The sequence below is a fragment of the Rhinatrema bivittatum genome, chromosome 15, assembly GCF_901001135.1.
Source record: "Rhinatrema bivittatum chromosome 15, aRhiBiv1.1, whole genome shotgun sequence".
NCBI lineage: Eukaryota > Metazoa > Chordata > Amphibia > Gymnophiona > Rhinatrematidae > Rhinatrema > Rhinatrema bivittatum.
In genome coordinates, this window is record NC_042629.1 from 76,439,679 (window position 1) to 76,455,899 (window position 16,221).

The window sequence follows — 16,221 nt, forward strand, 5'->3', positions numbered from 1 at the left end:
GGGTTACATTTGCTATCCTCCAGTCTTCAGGTACAATGGATGATTTTAATGATAGGTTACAAATTTTTACTAATAGGTCTGAAATTTCATTTTTGAGTTCCTTCAGAACCCTGGGGTGTATACCATCCGGTCCAGGTGATTTACTACTCTTCAGTTTGTCAATCAGGCCTACCACATCTTCTAGGTTCACCGTGATTTGGTTCAGTCCATCTGAATCATTACCCATTGGCAGAGCTGGTGTGTGAGGGTCTCAGTACTGGAATAGCAGGGGGTGCTGCAGGGCAGGAGTGAGGAGCATGGGCAGAGCTGTGTGTGGGGTCTCAGTACTGGAATAGCAGGGGGTGCTGCAGGGCAGGAGTGAGGTGCATTGGTAGAGCTGTGTGTGAGGGTCTCAGTACTGGAATAGCAGGGGGTGCTGCAGGGCAGGAGTGAGGAGCATTGGCAGAGCTGTGTGTGAGGGTCTCAGTACTGGAATAGCAGGGGGTGCTGCAGGGCAGGAGTGAGGTGCATTGGCAGAGCTGTGTGTGTCTGTGGGGGTCTCAGTACTGGAATAGCAGGGGGTGCTGCAGGGCAGGAGTGAGGTGCATTGGCAGAGCTGTGTGTGTCTGTGGGGGTCTCAGTACTGGAATAGCAGGGGGTGCTGTAAGGTAGGAATGAGGTGCATTGGCAGAGCTGTGTGTGTCTGTGGGGGTCTCAGTACTGGAATAGCAGGGGGTGCTGCAAGGTAGGAATGAGGTGTATTGGCATAGCAAATTGTGGGTTACAGTTTATTTATTTAACACACATTATAGCCCACAGAAATCCAAGGTTCTCAGCATGGTACTAGAATAGCAGAGGGTGCTGCAGTCTGACCCCGCTCCTCATCCTCAGTGGCTTATATGCTAAATAATGAAGGGAGAAACACTGAAATAAGAAGCAGTGACATAGCCATATACCAAGTGCAAAGTACGTATCCATGTAGATGTGCCTCACACAAAAGATTTCCACCGGCTGTCATCCTAGTGCTGCTCTCCGAGCTCCTCAGCCCTCCTGCATGCCCACTCGCTGCCTCTGACTAACCCTATGAGGAAGCTCAGCCCCGCTCATGATGTCTGCACAAGCTTTCATAAGTAACTGAGGCAGAGCAGTTGACCTGATTCTGTCTCCCTCCTGCACGGCCCAGGGAGAGAGGAAGCAGGCGCAGAGCTGCAGGGACGGCAGCAACCTCGGATGGCCTGCGACGCTCTCAGATCTGCTGCACCTAACACCATTTCCAGCAGAATTGGGGGGGAGGGTCTTAGAAAACAGGGCATCTTCAAACTTATAAATAGTGCTTTTTCTGCTAGGGCAACTGGAAGCCAGATACGTGTCAGATCGATTGCCACCCTGACCCCCCTATCTCTGAAGAACCCCGGCAGAACAGGCCACAAAGCACATGAACGCAGGGTCCGAGCAGTCTGGGGACAGAAGCGCGCTGGCAGCGACTTCGCAAGCTGTCCACGTCTCACGTCCCCGCATCATCAAGCACTGCCAGGGCTACCTGCCATTCACAACCTAACAGGGGCAGCTCTGGCTTGGACTAGGGCTGTGAATCCAAGGCCCCTTCCCTGAGACGCAGGGCATGCAAAGCCCTCCGTGCTCATCTCTCCAGGGGGAGGCGAGCAGCACACCTGAGGCAAGTACCACCGGGCTGGAGGAGGTCACCCGAAGCAGTCCAAATCTCAAAACCAGGGAAAAGAGGGAAAGGGGAATCGGATTCAGACCGCAACCCAACAAGGGCCCTGACCTTTACAGGCTGGGAAAACAAATAAGCCTGGGGGTAACTCGCTGATGCAGCTGCTGCTGATACTTTGGATGCAACTCCAACATTATCTCCTGCCGTTGAAGCAGAGAGCAACGGGGAATTGGACTCAGACAGCAACCAACAAGGGGCCTGACCTTTACAGTCTGGGAAACTGCTAAGTATGGGGGAGACCTGTAGAGCGCGGCAGGTGCTACCATCAGCTTGCTGGGCAGACTGGATGGACCGTTTGGTCCTTTTCTACGTTTCTATGACTCGGGGCCTTCAGACCCCAGCAGCAAAGAAAGGCAGCAGTGAGCCTGCAGAGAGACACTCGGGGATCGGTTCTATTTCACTCTCAGCTTCCAGGGATTTTTAATTTATTATCTGCTCAAATCGTCCAACCAGGCAGGCAACAGTCTGACTGCACAGCTAGGGCCAGGTCCCAGGAAAGCGAAACCTCAGGAGGTCAGGAGCAAGCACCTCCTGGTGCCTGGGGGCAAGAGGAGGCATCTGGCAATGCACAGGGCCAGGGGCGTTCAAGCCATGGAAACCCAACTCCCTCCGGTGGCCTCCTCCCTGCAGCTCCTGGGGATGCACAGGACAGTGGCTGAGTTCAGATGAGTTTTTCTGGGGAGGGGGAAGATGCTTAGCATTAAATTAAGGCTGCGGGCAAAGCAGTCCCTCTGTGCCGGGGGGAGGGGGCTCCAGCACTGAAAGGTCAGCATGAATTGTGCATGAGGCCCTGGTGCGCGTTGCCATGGAAACGAGCCAGGCCCGGAATCCAGCTGAGACCATGGCTGTCAATGCTCGCATTACCTCTTTCACTGGCAGGGGGTGGGCAATTCCCTCACCCGACTTCCCAGCAGTACAGGATTAGATTGTGAACCATCTGTTCACACTTTTGGGGGTTTTTTGTTTTTTTTGGGGGGGGAGAGGCAAAGGGGGAACAACCAATTTCCCCCACTGGATTTGGGCCGTCCATACTGGGGGCTCCACCGCAACAAAGAACCAGCCATAGACTTTAAGTTTCAGCACCGGGTACCTCACTCTCAGAGCCCCTCACCCCCCAGCTCCCCACAGCATATCCAGCCCCCGACACCTCAACCCCAGGCTCCCCTAGTGTCTCTCTCTCTCTCTCTCCTCAGTACCTCATCCCCAGGCTCCCCCAGTGTCTCTCTCTCTCTCTCTCTCTCCTCAGTACCTCATCCCCAGGCTCCCCCAGTGTCTCTCTCTCTCTCTCCTCAGTACCTCATCCCCAGGCTCCCCCAGGGTCTCTCTCTCTCTCCTCAGTACCTCATCCCCAGGCTCCCCCAGTGTCTCTCTCTCTCTCTCTCCTCAGTACCCTCATCCCCAGGCTCCCCCAGTGTCTCTCTCTCTCCTCAGTACCTCATCCCCAGGCTCCCCCAGTGTCTCTCTCTCTCTCCTCAGTACCTCATCCCCAGGCTCCCCAGTGTCCTCTCTCTCTCTCCTCAGTACCTCATCCCCAGGCTCCCCCAGTGTCTCTCTCTCTCTCCTCAGTACCTCATCCCCAGGCTCCCCCAGTGTCTCTCTCTCTCTCTCCTCAGTACCTCATCCCCAGGCTCCCCAGTGTCTCTCTCTCTCTCTCCTCAGTACCTCATCCCCAGGCTCCCCAGTGTCTCTCTCTCTCTCTCTCCTCAGTACCTCATCCCCAGGCTCCCCCAGTGTCTCTCTCTCTCTCTCTCTCCTCAGTACCTCATCCCCAGGCTCCCCCAGTGTCTCTCTCTCTCTCCTCAGTACCTCATCCCCAGGCTCCCCAGTGTCTCTCTCTCTCTCTCTCCTCAGTACCTCATCCCCAGGCTCCCCCAGTGTCTCTCTCTCTCTCTCCTCAGTACCTCATCCCCAGGCTCCCCCAGTGTCTCTCTCTCTCTCTCCCTCAGTACCTCATCCCCAGGCTCCCCCAGTGTCTCTCTCTCTCTCTCTCCTCAGTACCCTCATCCCCAGGCTCCCCAGTGTCTCTCTCTCTCTCCTCAGTACCTCATCCCCAGGCTCCCCAGTGTCTCTCTCTCTCTCTCCTCAGTCCCTCATCCCCAGGCTCCCCCAGTGTCTCTCTCTCTCTCTCCTCAGTACCTCATCCCCAGGCTCCCCCAATGTCTCTCTCTCTCTCTCTCTCCTCAGTACCTCATTCCCAGGCTCCCCCAATGTCTCTCTCTCTCTCCTCAGTACCTCATCCCCAGGCTCCCCTGCGTCTCTCTCTCTCCTCAGTACCTTATCCCCAGTGTCTCTCTCTCTCTCTCCTCAGTACCTCATCCCCAGTGTCTCTCTCTCTCTCTCCCCTCAGTACCTCATCCCCAGGCTCCCCAGCTTCTCTCTCTCTCTCTTCTCAGTACCTCATCCCCAGGCTCCCCCTGCGTCTCTCTCTCTCCTCAGTACCTCATCCCCAGTGTCTCTCTCTCTCCCTCTCTCTCCTCAGCACCTCATCCCCAGGCTCCCTAATGTCTCTCTCTCTCTCTGTCTCTCCTCAGTACCTCATCCCCAGGCTCCCCCAGCGTCTCTCTCTCTCTCTCTCTCTGTCTCTCCTCAGTACCTCATCCCCAGGCTCCCCCAGCATCCGTCTCTCTCTCTCTCCTCAGTACCTCATCCCCAGTGTCTCTCTCTCTCTCCTCAGTACCTCATCCCCAGTGTCTCTCTCTCTCCTCAGTACCTCATCCCCAGTGTCTCTCTCTCTCCTCAGTACCTCATCCCCAGTGTCTCTCTCTCTCCTCAGTACCTCATCCCCAGTGTCTGTCTCTCTCTCTCCTCAGTACCTCATCCCCAGGCTCCCCCTGCGTCTCTCTCTCTCCTCAGTACCTCATCCCGTGTCTCTCTCTCTCCTCAGTACCTCATCCCCAGGCTCCCTAATGTCTCTCTCTGTCTCTCCTCAGTACCTCATCCCCAGGCTCCTCTGCACACTTCTTGACAGTTCCAGCGCATATAATCTAGCGCTCTTGTATATATTTGCATAATCTGGATGTAATAATGCTTATGAGGGCTTTTTTCTGTTGAAATGCAGATAAACCAAACGATTCTTCATATTCCCAACGAGTCTTTAGAGAACGAGTCCCCCATCCCCCACCCAGGGCTGACACTGGATAGCAAACATTACAAGTCCGTCTCGGGACTGCTTGCTGCCACGTGCTAGCAGCAATTAATTTTTCTACAATTTGGAGGATCAGTAGAGGATGGCAGAGCAGTTTTGGTAATTGCTGTATTAAAATAAGAAATACTTCTACATCCTATAGCCAAGCTCCCGTTCCCCAGACCCTGACCCCACCACTGCACATCCCCTCCAGTTCTTCCTCCACGTCCCTGCTGTGCCTCTCTGGGGCACACAAGATGCTGACAGCAGGAGTCGGCTGATTCACAGTTAAATCCCGCAGAGACTTCCTCCCGCCCCTTCAGTGCAGTATAAATAGAAGCCACATCACCTAAGCAAACACTTCTGGGCCACATGGTGCCTCATCGCATCTGCAGGCATTAGCCTTTCTTGTTTTTTAAAATAAAATAATGATGATGTGTGTGCGTGGGCAGGAGATGCTGCTGCTCTGTGTTCGTGGTTCTGTTGGACCATGCTGCGGGCCCCAGAGGAACGGGCAGCTGTGCTGGATACTTGCCTACAGCACAGAATCGGGCCGGTTCTTCTGTGAACATGCACCAGGTCCACAGATCTGCTCATAGGGTGGCTTCCAACCAGGGGGATTTCTAATTAGGCTGGAAGCCCTCTAGGGACAGGGAAAAACCTACAGCACCTGAATGTAATCCGCTTTTTCCACCAAAAAGTGGAATATAAAAATAAAAATAAATAAATAAATATGTCTGCTGTTCACAATATCCAGAATGAGTATGCATGAGACTCATCTGCATACAATACAATCTGTCTATGCAAATGTACCTAATGTGGATATCCTGAAACTCAGAGGGCTGCTGATCTATAGGGTCCAGGATCCCTCTGCACTGCAGCAATGAGCATGTGGCCATCCCTGGGGGCCAATGCAATAAAGTCTGCCCAGCCTAGTGCACAGGTTTGTGCGTTTTGGACGCATTAGGCTAGCATCTGATGCAATAAGATTAGCGCTTCCAAAACACGCGCCCAAACAATTGCGTAGCCCATAACCTCATGTAATGGAATTTACATGTGATGAGCGCTATCAGTTATTATCCCCGATGCAGAAAATCGCTGGGTGCCTAATGCACACTTTTTAATGTGGCAAATTTAATTCCAGCCCCGAAGGTGGCATAAAATCAATCTGCGGGTCAAGGGCTCATGAGAAAGAGGAAGATATAGTCCTCTGTGGTTCCTCCTACCTAGGCTCGTTGTGACACAAATGTACTGCTTGCGGTGTTTAAATATAAATATATATTGCCTTGATTTCTTCTGGATGCACAATTTAGGTCTCCATAGCAAGGGGTGCTTGGCTATGGGCGTCTTCAGCAACCTCAGCAAAATCAGCCAGAGCGGGATACAAACGCTCGCTCGTACTGAGCACCCCTTGCAACCGGGGGCGCCCGATGCATTTGAGCGCTAGGGACGCACAATTCTCCCCCAGCGCATCCTTTTTTACGCAGGCCCTCATTTAAATACTGCATCGGGTGCCCAGGGGCGCGGCTGCGTGCACATTAGGGAAACGGGCATTCAATACGAGCACCAAGTTTTCAACGCGCGTCTTACTGCATCGGCCCCTCCCCCGGCGCAGATCAAAAACACAAACCACACACAGCAGTAATGCAGTTGTGCGTGGCTATCGTACCACGGTCTCAATTAAATCCTATCCATTTGGTGTAAAGAAACAGCTTCCTGAGAAAGCAGCGTCAGCAGAAGCACTGAAACTGTTCACAGTAAGGCTTAAGCACTTTTACAACACGCTGAGTGCACAAACAGGCCCTCACCGTCCTCCCTCGCCACGGACGCCCTGCCACCAGAGGGGAGGAATTCCTGGAGGAGCAGGCAGAGTCCCCACGCCCCAAATGAAGCCAATTCCAGAAAGACTGTGATACACCATGCCTTCAAAACCTCTCTTTTGGGGAATGGAGTAACCTCGTGCCTGTTCCTGGATCCCCAAAATATTCCAAGTCTGGAGTAATAAGGGCCTTGACACGCAGGAAGGGGAAGCACAGTGCAGAGATGCAAGCTGCCCGCTCTGAGTGCCGAGCCTGTGCACGGGTCTGCTAGGACCCCGACGACTCCTCTCACTGGCTGGAGCGTGCACTCCTGCACTCTGCGCTGATCGAGCACAGAATCGGGGGTTAAAATACCATCCCCAGGCCTAGCTCGCTAGATTCACGTTGCTTCAGAGTTGGGGAGGTATCAGTGCTGCAGAGAGCACACCTGAACCTCTGTCACACATCAGCCAAAAACTGCCTCTGCAACCTGACAAGCCAAATCGCACATCCCACAACCCTACACGAAGCCTCCGCTCCAACAGCTCTTTAGCTTATAAACAATGCCAAATTAATTTCATGGAACTGATGCATTTTAAACTATGCTACAATACCTTTAAAACTGGCTGTTAGCAAAAGATATTAAACCTTCTTCATGCCCCAGAAAACTCCCTTCCCAGTGGGATCAATTATATTGCGATAATGACCGCTTCAGGAGTCACTATCCTTCACGCTGCATGGACTCGTCACACTATACCAGCCCGGTTTACACAGAACTAGGAAGAAATGACAGAGCTATGGTCCTGAAATGAAGCCCCGGGGACAGAGGAGCAAATGCAGGCTCCCCAAGCAGCACACTAGACAGCTCTTGACAAGAAGGCCTTGCAATCACTCACCCACCCCTCCAGAGCCCCCCATGCTTCACAACGTCCGAGTCAGTAATGCTGGGTTAAGCAAGCAGACAGTCACTAGCCCTAGGGGACATCCCGGGGGCACCTGCTCATAAAGGTGGGTGAACGCAGGGATAATCTGCTGGGAGACTCTTTCATTCAGGTCTCATGGTCCTGCACAACAAGCAGACATTGCCCAATTTTGTCCCACCATGGCTGCTGAGCCTTTATTTTGAAATGGTTCAAACCAAGAGGTCTTTAAACCACTTAAAGGATGGGAAGTCACTGGATGCAGTGAATAGCTAGGAAGCCTATTGCCTGGAGATGGTTAGTGACGGCAGAGAAAGAGCATCTGGCCAGTGCCGTCTGCCATGCACACCAACTCATTCAGCTTTACAGTCCTGCAACTCCCTCTGAGATCCCATGCTCGTTAACCCAGGTTTTCTTGAATTCTTTACAAAAGAGGGTAGTGGAGGCCGTTCCATGCATCAATTACCCTCTGTAAGGAAATATTTCCTAAGATTACTCCTGAGTCTCCCCCCTTTCACCCTCATCCCATGACCCCTTGTTCTAGAGCCTCCTGTGCATGGAAACCTCTGAGATATCCGACTGTCTCTCTCATATCTCCCCTATCTCACCTTTCCTCCAGGGTGTACAAGTTTAGATCTTTAAGTCTCTCCCCATCTGCTTTAGAACAAATATCGCTGCCCATTTTAGCAGCCTCCCCCTCTGGACCAGCTCCATCCTGTTTCTATCCTTTTGAAGGTGCGGTCTCCAGAATTGTACTCAGTAATCCCAGTGAGGTCTCACCAGGGACCTGTACAGGGGCAGCATCTCCTCCCTTTCTCTGCTGACCAGTCCTCTCTCTATGCAGCCAAGCAGCTTTCTGGCTTTTACCATCGCTTTATCCACCTGTTTGGCCACCTTCAGATCATCAGATGCAGTCACCCCAAGATCCTGCTCCACTGGATGACCTTTAGTCGGGAGTAGATCCGGAGGATTGGAGATGGGTTTATTTATTTATTTATGCGTGCATGCATTTATCTTCTGCCTATATCAAAGTCGTGCTGGTGAAGTACAATAAATAAAATAAAAAATCAGTTTAAACATGGATGTGGATCCTACTCCTAAAACTGGAAGCAAGGAGGTGGCTGGGAACTTACAGACTGGTTAGTCTGATCGCGTTGGTGAGCAAATCAACGGAATCGCTGCTAAAACAGAAGATTGCAATGGATTGCAGGATCGGAGGCAGCTCGGTTTCACCAGAGGTGAATCTCGTCAGACGAATCTCATCAAGTTCTTTGATTGAGTAAGCAGAGAGTTGGATGTAGGGCGAGCGCTAGATGGACTGGACCTGGATTTCAGTAAGGCCTCCGACACGGTTCCGCATAAGCGACTGAACCATCAGGGGGTGCCCTCGTGCACAGCCCCACACTCAGTCTGGCCACGCTGTAGAGGAATGGACCATCTCTTCTTCCTTACTTCTGAATCACGTTGATTGCTTAAGATCACTGCTGGCCTAGAACCACTCCTCCCATGTGCTCTCTCTCATTCAGACTTTCTGCATAGAACAGAGTGAGTGGTGCGAGGGTCTGAATTTAGGAGGGCGGCAGTCACTAATCCCCATCTTTTCTGACGAGAATGGATTAGTGCCCTGGATAAATCAGCTGCTGAAAATCAATTCCTGGCTGCTCAGAGCTCAGAGTACATCTCTGCAGGGAATAAGCAGAGAGAAAGCAGCAGGCACTCTTGACTCGGTCACTCTAATCCAACACTAACTTCAGCGGGATTCATCCATGCAGTCCAAGCATCAGTGTCCTGCCAGCAAAATTACCCTCACGCACAAATCCATCTTCAACGAAAAGACTGACTGGCTTAAGGACACCCTTCATCCATACACCTGCCAAAGAAACCTACGCTCCAAAAGCACTGGACCACTCTCAATTCCTTCCATCAAACAAGCACAGCTCACTTCAAGGCGAGAATGCGCAATTTCAATAGCAGGTCCCGCGCTGTGGAACAAACTACCAACAAAACTCCGAACTGAACCCTCTCCTCAAAACAGCCCTAAAAACCTGGCTCTTCCGAAAAGCTTAACCTAACGTCAATTAACCCTCCTTACCTAGATCCATCCTTTCTCCCGCCAAGAGATCTCACATCCCAACAGAGAGCTCATGACATCTCAAACAAACACCAGCACACTTCACCACTAACGTTTAGCTGTTTTAAAGACAATGTTAAGAAATGTGTTAACATGGGTAACTCAATGTTTGTAATGTTCCAACTTTTAAAGCAATACATAGCTGTGTTATTTATAACGTTACAATGTAAAGATAATATCACCGCCGTCACATTATCAGAAAATTATCTTGTAAACCGATGTGATGCCCATGTTTAATGTCGCTATATAAAAGCACATAAATAAAATAAAATCCCAGGATGGCAGCTTAGGGTTAAATCTCTCTCTCCCACTTCAAAAAGGGTCTCTGGACTTAGAGCCAATCCCCCAAAACTGCCCCCTCAGACATCAGCACTTGTGAGGGGAGTAGAAAGCCAGAGTCCGTGTCCGGGCACGGAGCCCCTCTTCCATCCGGTTATTCCAGAGCACCTGCTCGGGCCTTCCTGCTGGGACAGGGTCAGGTCCAAACCCGAGACAGAGGCTACTGGAAGGGAGGGGGCTGGGGGAACAAACCTGAATTAGCTTCTGGTTATTACAGCTTCATCACAAGGTGACTGGCCTGGGAAGCTGAGGGCACTAATTATAGATCCAGATTAATTAGCAGATGTTAAATTATGCACCGAAAGCCAGCGATGTAGAAGTGCGATAGAGAAAATGCTCCCCAGTGGGGGCCAGACATTTAATTACAGAGCCGCCTTCTCAGGCTCCCCTCCCCTGAAAGGCTGGGGACATCACTGCCCTGCCTAGGGAGCATGGACATTGTGGAGAGGGGCCTGAGCAGCAAATAATTCAAGCTTATGAAGGCCTCCCTGTACAGCTCCTCCGCGTGATGCTGGGCATAAGAGAAAATATGTTCCCTCGATGAGGGGACAGGCAGAGGTCAGCTGGGGTCCAGGGCACTGCGGCAGCAAGGACAGTGTCCGTTCCCAGGCAGAGGGGCTGTAACAGGCTGACGTTTGTCCCTGGACGTCACACGCCCTGCAGTCATGAGAGGTCAGTACCAAGACAAGACTGGAGAGACCGCATCCAAACGATCCTGAATCCTGTCCCGCTTCAGTCCTGCAAACGTCAGCACCAAACATTTCTGTGTGAGCAGAGCTGTAGAGCTCCATGTGTACGAAGCTGGAGACCCCACCTTCAAAGGATAGAAACAGGATGGAGCTGGTCCAGAGGGGGAGGCTGCTAAAATGGGCAGTGGTCTTCAGTCTAAAGCAGATGGGGAGAGACTTAAAGATGTAAACTTGCACACCCTGGAGGACAGGTGAGGTAGGGGAGATATGAGAGAGACATTCAGATACCTCCAAGCATCTTTACAGAGAGGGTGGGGGATGAATGGAGGAGCTGGAGAGAAGGAGAGCAGGGGACGAGTGGTAGCTCACGTTTCCATGCCTGGCAGGAAGCCCTTCCTCCGGGAAACCTCTCCGTGCCCCCCGAGCACGAGGAATCGAGGCGGCTGTCCCACTCCATCACTGCCCACAGGCTGCTGCCACCCCGCCGGGCACCCACTTCACAGCTGTGCCTTTCCCCAAAAACAGCAGGAACAGAAAAAGCCCAGCGCAAATAAGGGGAAGCGGGAGAAAATTAAGTTCTGGCATTTTTCTGGGGAGGGATGAATGAGCAGGTGGGGTGCGGTGGAAGCGCTGCGTCTCTCTCGCTTACGTTGGGGACCGCGGGATCTGCCATTTCATAAATCAGTTTTGCTTGAGAAGGTTTTGTGTTTAATTTGCTCGGTCTTGTTTTCCCAGATTGTTTTATCTATCAGCGCTGGAGACGCGAGATGCACCCCCCCCACGCCAGTCTCGGGCGTCAGTGCCGCCCCCATGTACCGAGTGCTGGTGTTCAGAAGCCTCGAGGGACCCCCTGAGCCCCACACCCTCCCTCCAGTTCAGTTATTCACAAGATCCCAGCTTCTTCTACAGAGAGACAGGGACCCCCTCCCCCCCCCAACTGCCCCAGCACAGCGACACCTACTGGGACTAGAAGAGGGCATGGAGGGAGAGAAAGAGCAGTCCTGGCAGACGCAGTAATATCACAGCTCGCCCATGTCCCCAGCCTCTGCTGGGCCACTCACCATCCTGCTGCGTTGGCTGTGGGGTCTGGAAGTGGTAAACCGGCTTATCTGCGAAAGAAGAGAGAGAGAGAGAGGCCTGTGAGCAGTGCATGAGGTGCAAACTACAGGAGACGCACACCGACTTCTCCCCACTGAGCCTGCCCGTCAGCAGGAAGCAGGAACGGTTACGTTTCCAAGGGAAGAAGGAATCGCACGTCCAGCAAGTCCCAGCAGAATGGTTCCTGGGCACGAGATGGAGGCAGAGGCAGTGGCAGAGTCCTTACAAAGCATAAACCCACCTGGGAATGTGAATCCTCCTGCCAGGCTAATGTCCACCTCAGAGCCAGACAAAAGAGGAGAGGAGAGGAGAGGGAGGCACAGATTCACAGAGCCCTGCAGTCCCTACCTCCCAGGATCCAGCCCCTTCCCCAACTGCCCCGTGTGTCAGCGGTGCAGGTCCAGGGCCCCGCAGCTCTGGAAAGGTCCCCTCCAGACACAGCAGCCGCTGCCTCTCACCTCCTCCCAGCCCAGGTACTGCCTGTAAAACTGAAAGCTGAACAGGTATCAGGAAGTGAGAGTCCCCCTCCCCGCCTCTCATCACTTCCCGACACCTCATGTAAAGGAGGGGGTGCACCCTCTGCCCCTCTGGAAGGGATGAGAGAAACATTTCCCTGCTCCCCTCCGGCAGCCCAGCCTGTGCCCGCCCTGCTCAGAGCTGGCAGGAGCAGGCGGCCACGCTCTCAGCTCCAGGGCTTGGGGACAGTGTCAGACCCAGGTTCCAATCCCATCTCCTCCGCTCCTCGCTTAATTGAATTTTCTGTATTGCTCCAACAGCTAATTACGGCACGTAACAGCGTTCTGGCTGAAATATGCTTCAGAGGGGGAGAAAAGGAAATTGTTCTCAGCTCTAAGACTTAATCTGTGGCAGGACGAGGGACCCCAGTCCCCGTCTTTGCTGGACAGGAAGTTAGGAAAGAAATCCCTGCAAGAGTGACAGAGGGAGAAATGCAGAGAGAAGCAGGGTCAGCCCTCAGCCCACCTGGGAGAGCATCAAACTCTGCTACATTCAGCCAGACCCTGGCACAGAGACAGAGACATGGCTGCTACATGGGGGGGGCACTAGGCTAGCAGAGAGGGTGGGGAGCGTCACAAGCCAATAAAAGAAATGAGAGACAGTAGGGGGGGTTGGGGTGAGGAGAGACAGTGGGGAGGGGGGGAGAGGAGAGACAGTGGGGAGGGGGGAGAGGAGAGACAGTGGGGAGGGGGGAGAGGAGAGACAGTGGGGAGGGGGGAGAGGAGAGACAGTGGGGGAGAGGAGAGACAGTCAGAGGGGAAAGGGGGAGAGGAGAGACAGTATGGGGGAGAGAGGGACACAGTATGGAGAGACAGTATGGTGGAGAGGTGGAGAGCAGAGACAGTACGGCAGGGGGGAGAGGTGGAGAGGAGAGACAGCCCGGCAGGGGGGAGAGGTGGAGAGGAGAGGCAGTACAGAGGTGGAGGGGGAGGGGGAGAGGAGAGAGAGAGGGGGAGGGGGAGAGGAGAGACAGCCCAGAGGGAGAGAGGAGAGAGAGCCCAGGGGGTGGGTGGGGGGTCCCGGCACGTACAGTTGTTGAGGAAGAGCAGCAGGGCCGAGCCCAGGGCGGCGCAGCAGAGCAGGATCAGGCAGAGGTTGCAGGGGATCAGGCAGCAGCGCAGCAGCAGGGAGCCCCGGCAGCGGCCCCGGAGCCCGGGCGCGGTGGCCGGCATGGAGCGGGGCTAGCGCCGCCCCGCCATGGCCCAGCCCCGCGCCTCCCTCCGATCGTCGCCCCTGCCCCGGGGAGCTCAGCCCCGCGCCGGCATTAACCCTTCCGCGCCCGCAGCCCTCCGCTCAGCGCTGTAGGGAGGGACGTCCTCCCCCTCACCCGGCGAGGAGCGGAAATGCTCGCCAGCGGCCACCGAGCGAGCGGCGCAGAAGCCGAGGAGGAGCAGCGCCCACCCCCCTCCTCCCCCCCGCGCTAAACACTGAAAAAGTCATCGAGATGCCGCGCTCCCGGCCCGGAGGGGCGAACAAGGAAAATCCCAAAGCCCGGGGGAGGCTTTGCGCTGCACATAAACCCTCACGGGGCCGGCGCCCCCCCGCCCCCTGCTCCCCTTCCTTCCTCTCCGCCCCCCGCAGGGGGTCCAGGCTCAGCCCCACCCTCCCGGCTGCCTCTGCCCTCGCTCAGCTTTCTCTGCCGCCGCCGCAGCTCTTTCTCTTAAAACGGCTCCGGCACAGCTCCCGCTCCCAGGCACCGATTCTGTATTTAAATGAGGGGTCGCGCTAACAAGACGGCGCTAGCGCCAATAGCGCGTCCTCGGTGCCTCCCACGCCCCAGGCTCTGTTTTAGTGGCGTTGGTTCTGGAAACCACTTAGGAAAACCAGCGCCAGTAAACTGCGCGTCCATTTTTCTAACCCACTGACCGGCGGGCAGAGTTTTATATATATATATATATATATATATATATATATATTATTATTTTTTTTTAATTTTAGAGTCCTCTGATGTTAAATGAAGGGTGCACAGAAAAAAAACTTAACGCCTGCCCTTGGCCGCACATTTTACTTTCAGTACTGCCCTGATTAACTAATAGCGCTCGCTCCTTTCACGCAAATGCTAAGCCTATGAAGGTTTGGGGGGTACCCGTGCATTTCTGAGGTGCTATTACCCCTTACAGTATGAGGGGTAATAAGAGTGCATCAGACGCGCATGGCCGAGCGCTCCCTACCGTAGCGGCTTGCGTGGCCTCTAACGCCACTGCCAGGTTCTTGTGGCCTGGATTGACCTCTGTTGGGCTGGATGGACCCTCGGTCTGACCCAGAATGGCAGCGTCTTATGTTTTAGGAAACCAAGGAGGCAGCCCAGGCGTAATCCCCACACTCGAGCAGGCAGACAACGTCATGAGCTTAACACATCCACGACCCCTGATGCATCCGCGTGGAGGAGGCTGTTAGCTGGTACCCCCAATGCTACAAATAACCGTGCGCCTGGCCCGCACATTTCACCCCTCAACCATTAACGCCAGCCCCGGCCTTACGCCTTGAGACAGACCAACACCTGCAGCAAAGAGCAGGAAATGGTGCCTTTCTGTGGCTCCTCTCACGTAAGACCAGGATATTAAATCACAGCAAGCAGCAACATCAAAAAAAGTGTCCACGGGGGTGGGGTTAGGAGACGGGAGGCCACGGAGGCGCTAGGGATGCAGTTTCCCCGTGTGACTTCTTCTTAACACCGCACCTCAGTAGCAGGGGGGCTACCCACCCTCCTCAACCCAAACCCACTCTGGCAGCAGCTGCTACAGCCTCTCACCCGAGCAGTGGTGGAGTGCACCAGGGTTTAAATCCCACTGCTGACCCTTTTCACGCCGGCCCCGTTGCTTCACCCTGGGAGAATCCTGATGGATGTAAGACCTGGTCTTGAGTGTCGGTATAGTAAAAGAAGTTAAATAATAAATAATAATAATGTAAGCAGGGCAGCGGGTGCAGGTTCCCTGGCACGGACTCTGCTCCCCTTACTGAAGACCTTGGCCATCACTCCCAGCCCTGGGCCCGCAGGTGGGGGGAGTAGGTTAACGTGGCAGGCTGGGAACCTGTGAAATCCCACCTCAGTACCTTGGCCAAAGTTACTGCACCTGCCATTGCCTCAGGCAGAAACACAGGGGCCGGGTTGCTAGAGGTTTGCGTTCATGGTGTATCTAGGGGGAAAAGGTTTAGTAAAGCTGCTGAGGCTGGGGAAATCCCTCAGTACACAACTGATGTAATAGACATTTAAAAACTTATTGAACAATCTCACAGTTGCTCAGCCCTGGCCCTTTAACTCCTGCTCCCAGCTGGAGGAAGGATGCTGGGCCTGGTGGCAGGCTTTACCCACATAACACACGACCTCTGTCGAAAGAAAAGTATCTGCCCAGAGACAATGCTGAGCACAGAAAACATGTGCTTCCCATGTACAAATCCTGTTTTGTGCACCCTGAGCCCGGGCTCTGCATCCATTTTCAGGGCAGGGTGCTTCGTTGAACCCCAGCAGTATTAATTAGCAAGCCAGTCGCTTACTGCAGCAGCTGGTAACATTTTTAGCAGGACCTCGCCCTCGGGCCCTGAAACTGTGAGCACACTGGGGTCAGGACCCAAACGTAACTCACCTAGGCTCCAGCTAGATCTCACCAGATGAACAACCTCACTTGGCAGCGCAGGATCCACCCCCAAGCTGTGCACTTGTTAGGGGGAAGGCCCCTGTCTGAAGCACGCCCCAGCCTTTCACCACACTGCCCTGCCTCACTCAATGCTAAACTACAGATAGATAGATAGATATATTTTTTTTTTTTGCCGTGATCTCCAGCAGTGCATCGCGTGCTGCCTCAGCTTCCTGTAATTCGCTGGAGTTGCGACGTTCTCGCCTCTTTTTCCTTAAATCCCTCCTCCATACAGATCCACGTGAGTTTCTATTCC

General features: G+C 53.8%; 1 protein-coding gene across 1 annotated transcript in view; it reads right to left on the reverse strand.

Annotated features, from left to right (window-relative positions):
• AGRN (agrin) overlaps nt 1–13,624 on the reverse strand; it is a 74,886-nt gene extending 61,262 nt beyond the window's left edge. Inside the window, 2 exon segments of the mRNA XM_029578287.1 lie at nt 11,778–11,825; nt 13,361–13,624. Of these exon segments, the coding sequence (XP_029434147.1) occupies nt 11,778–11,825; nt 13,361–13,502 (190 nt within the window). The 5' untranslated portion in view covers nt 13,503–13,624.
• Between the last annotated feature and the right edge of the window lie 2,597 nt (nt 13,625–16,221).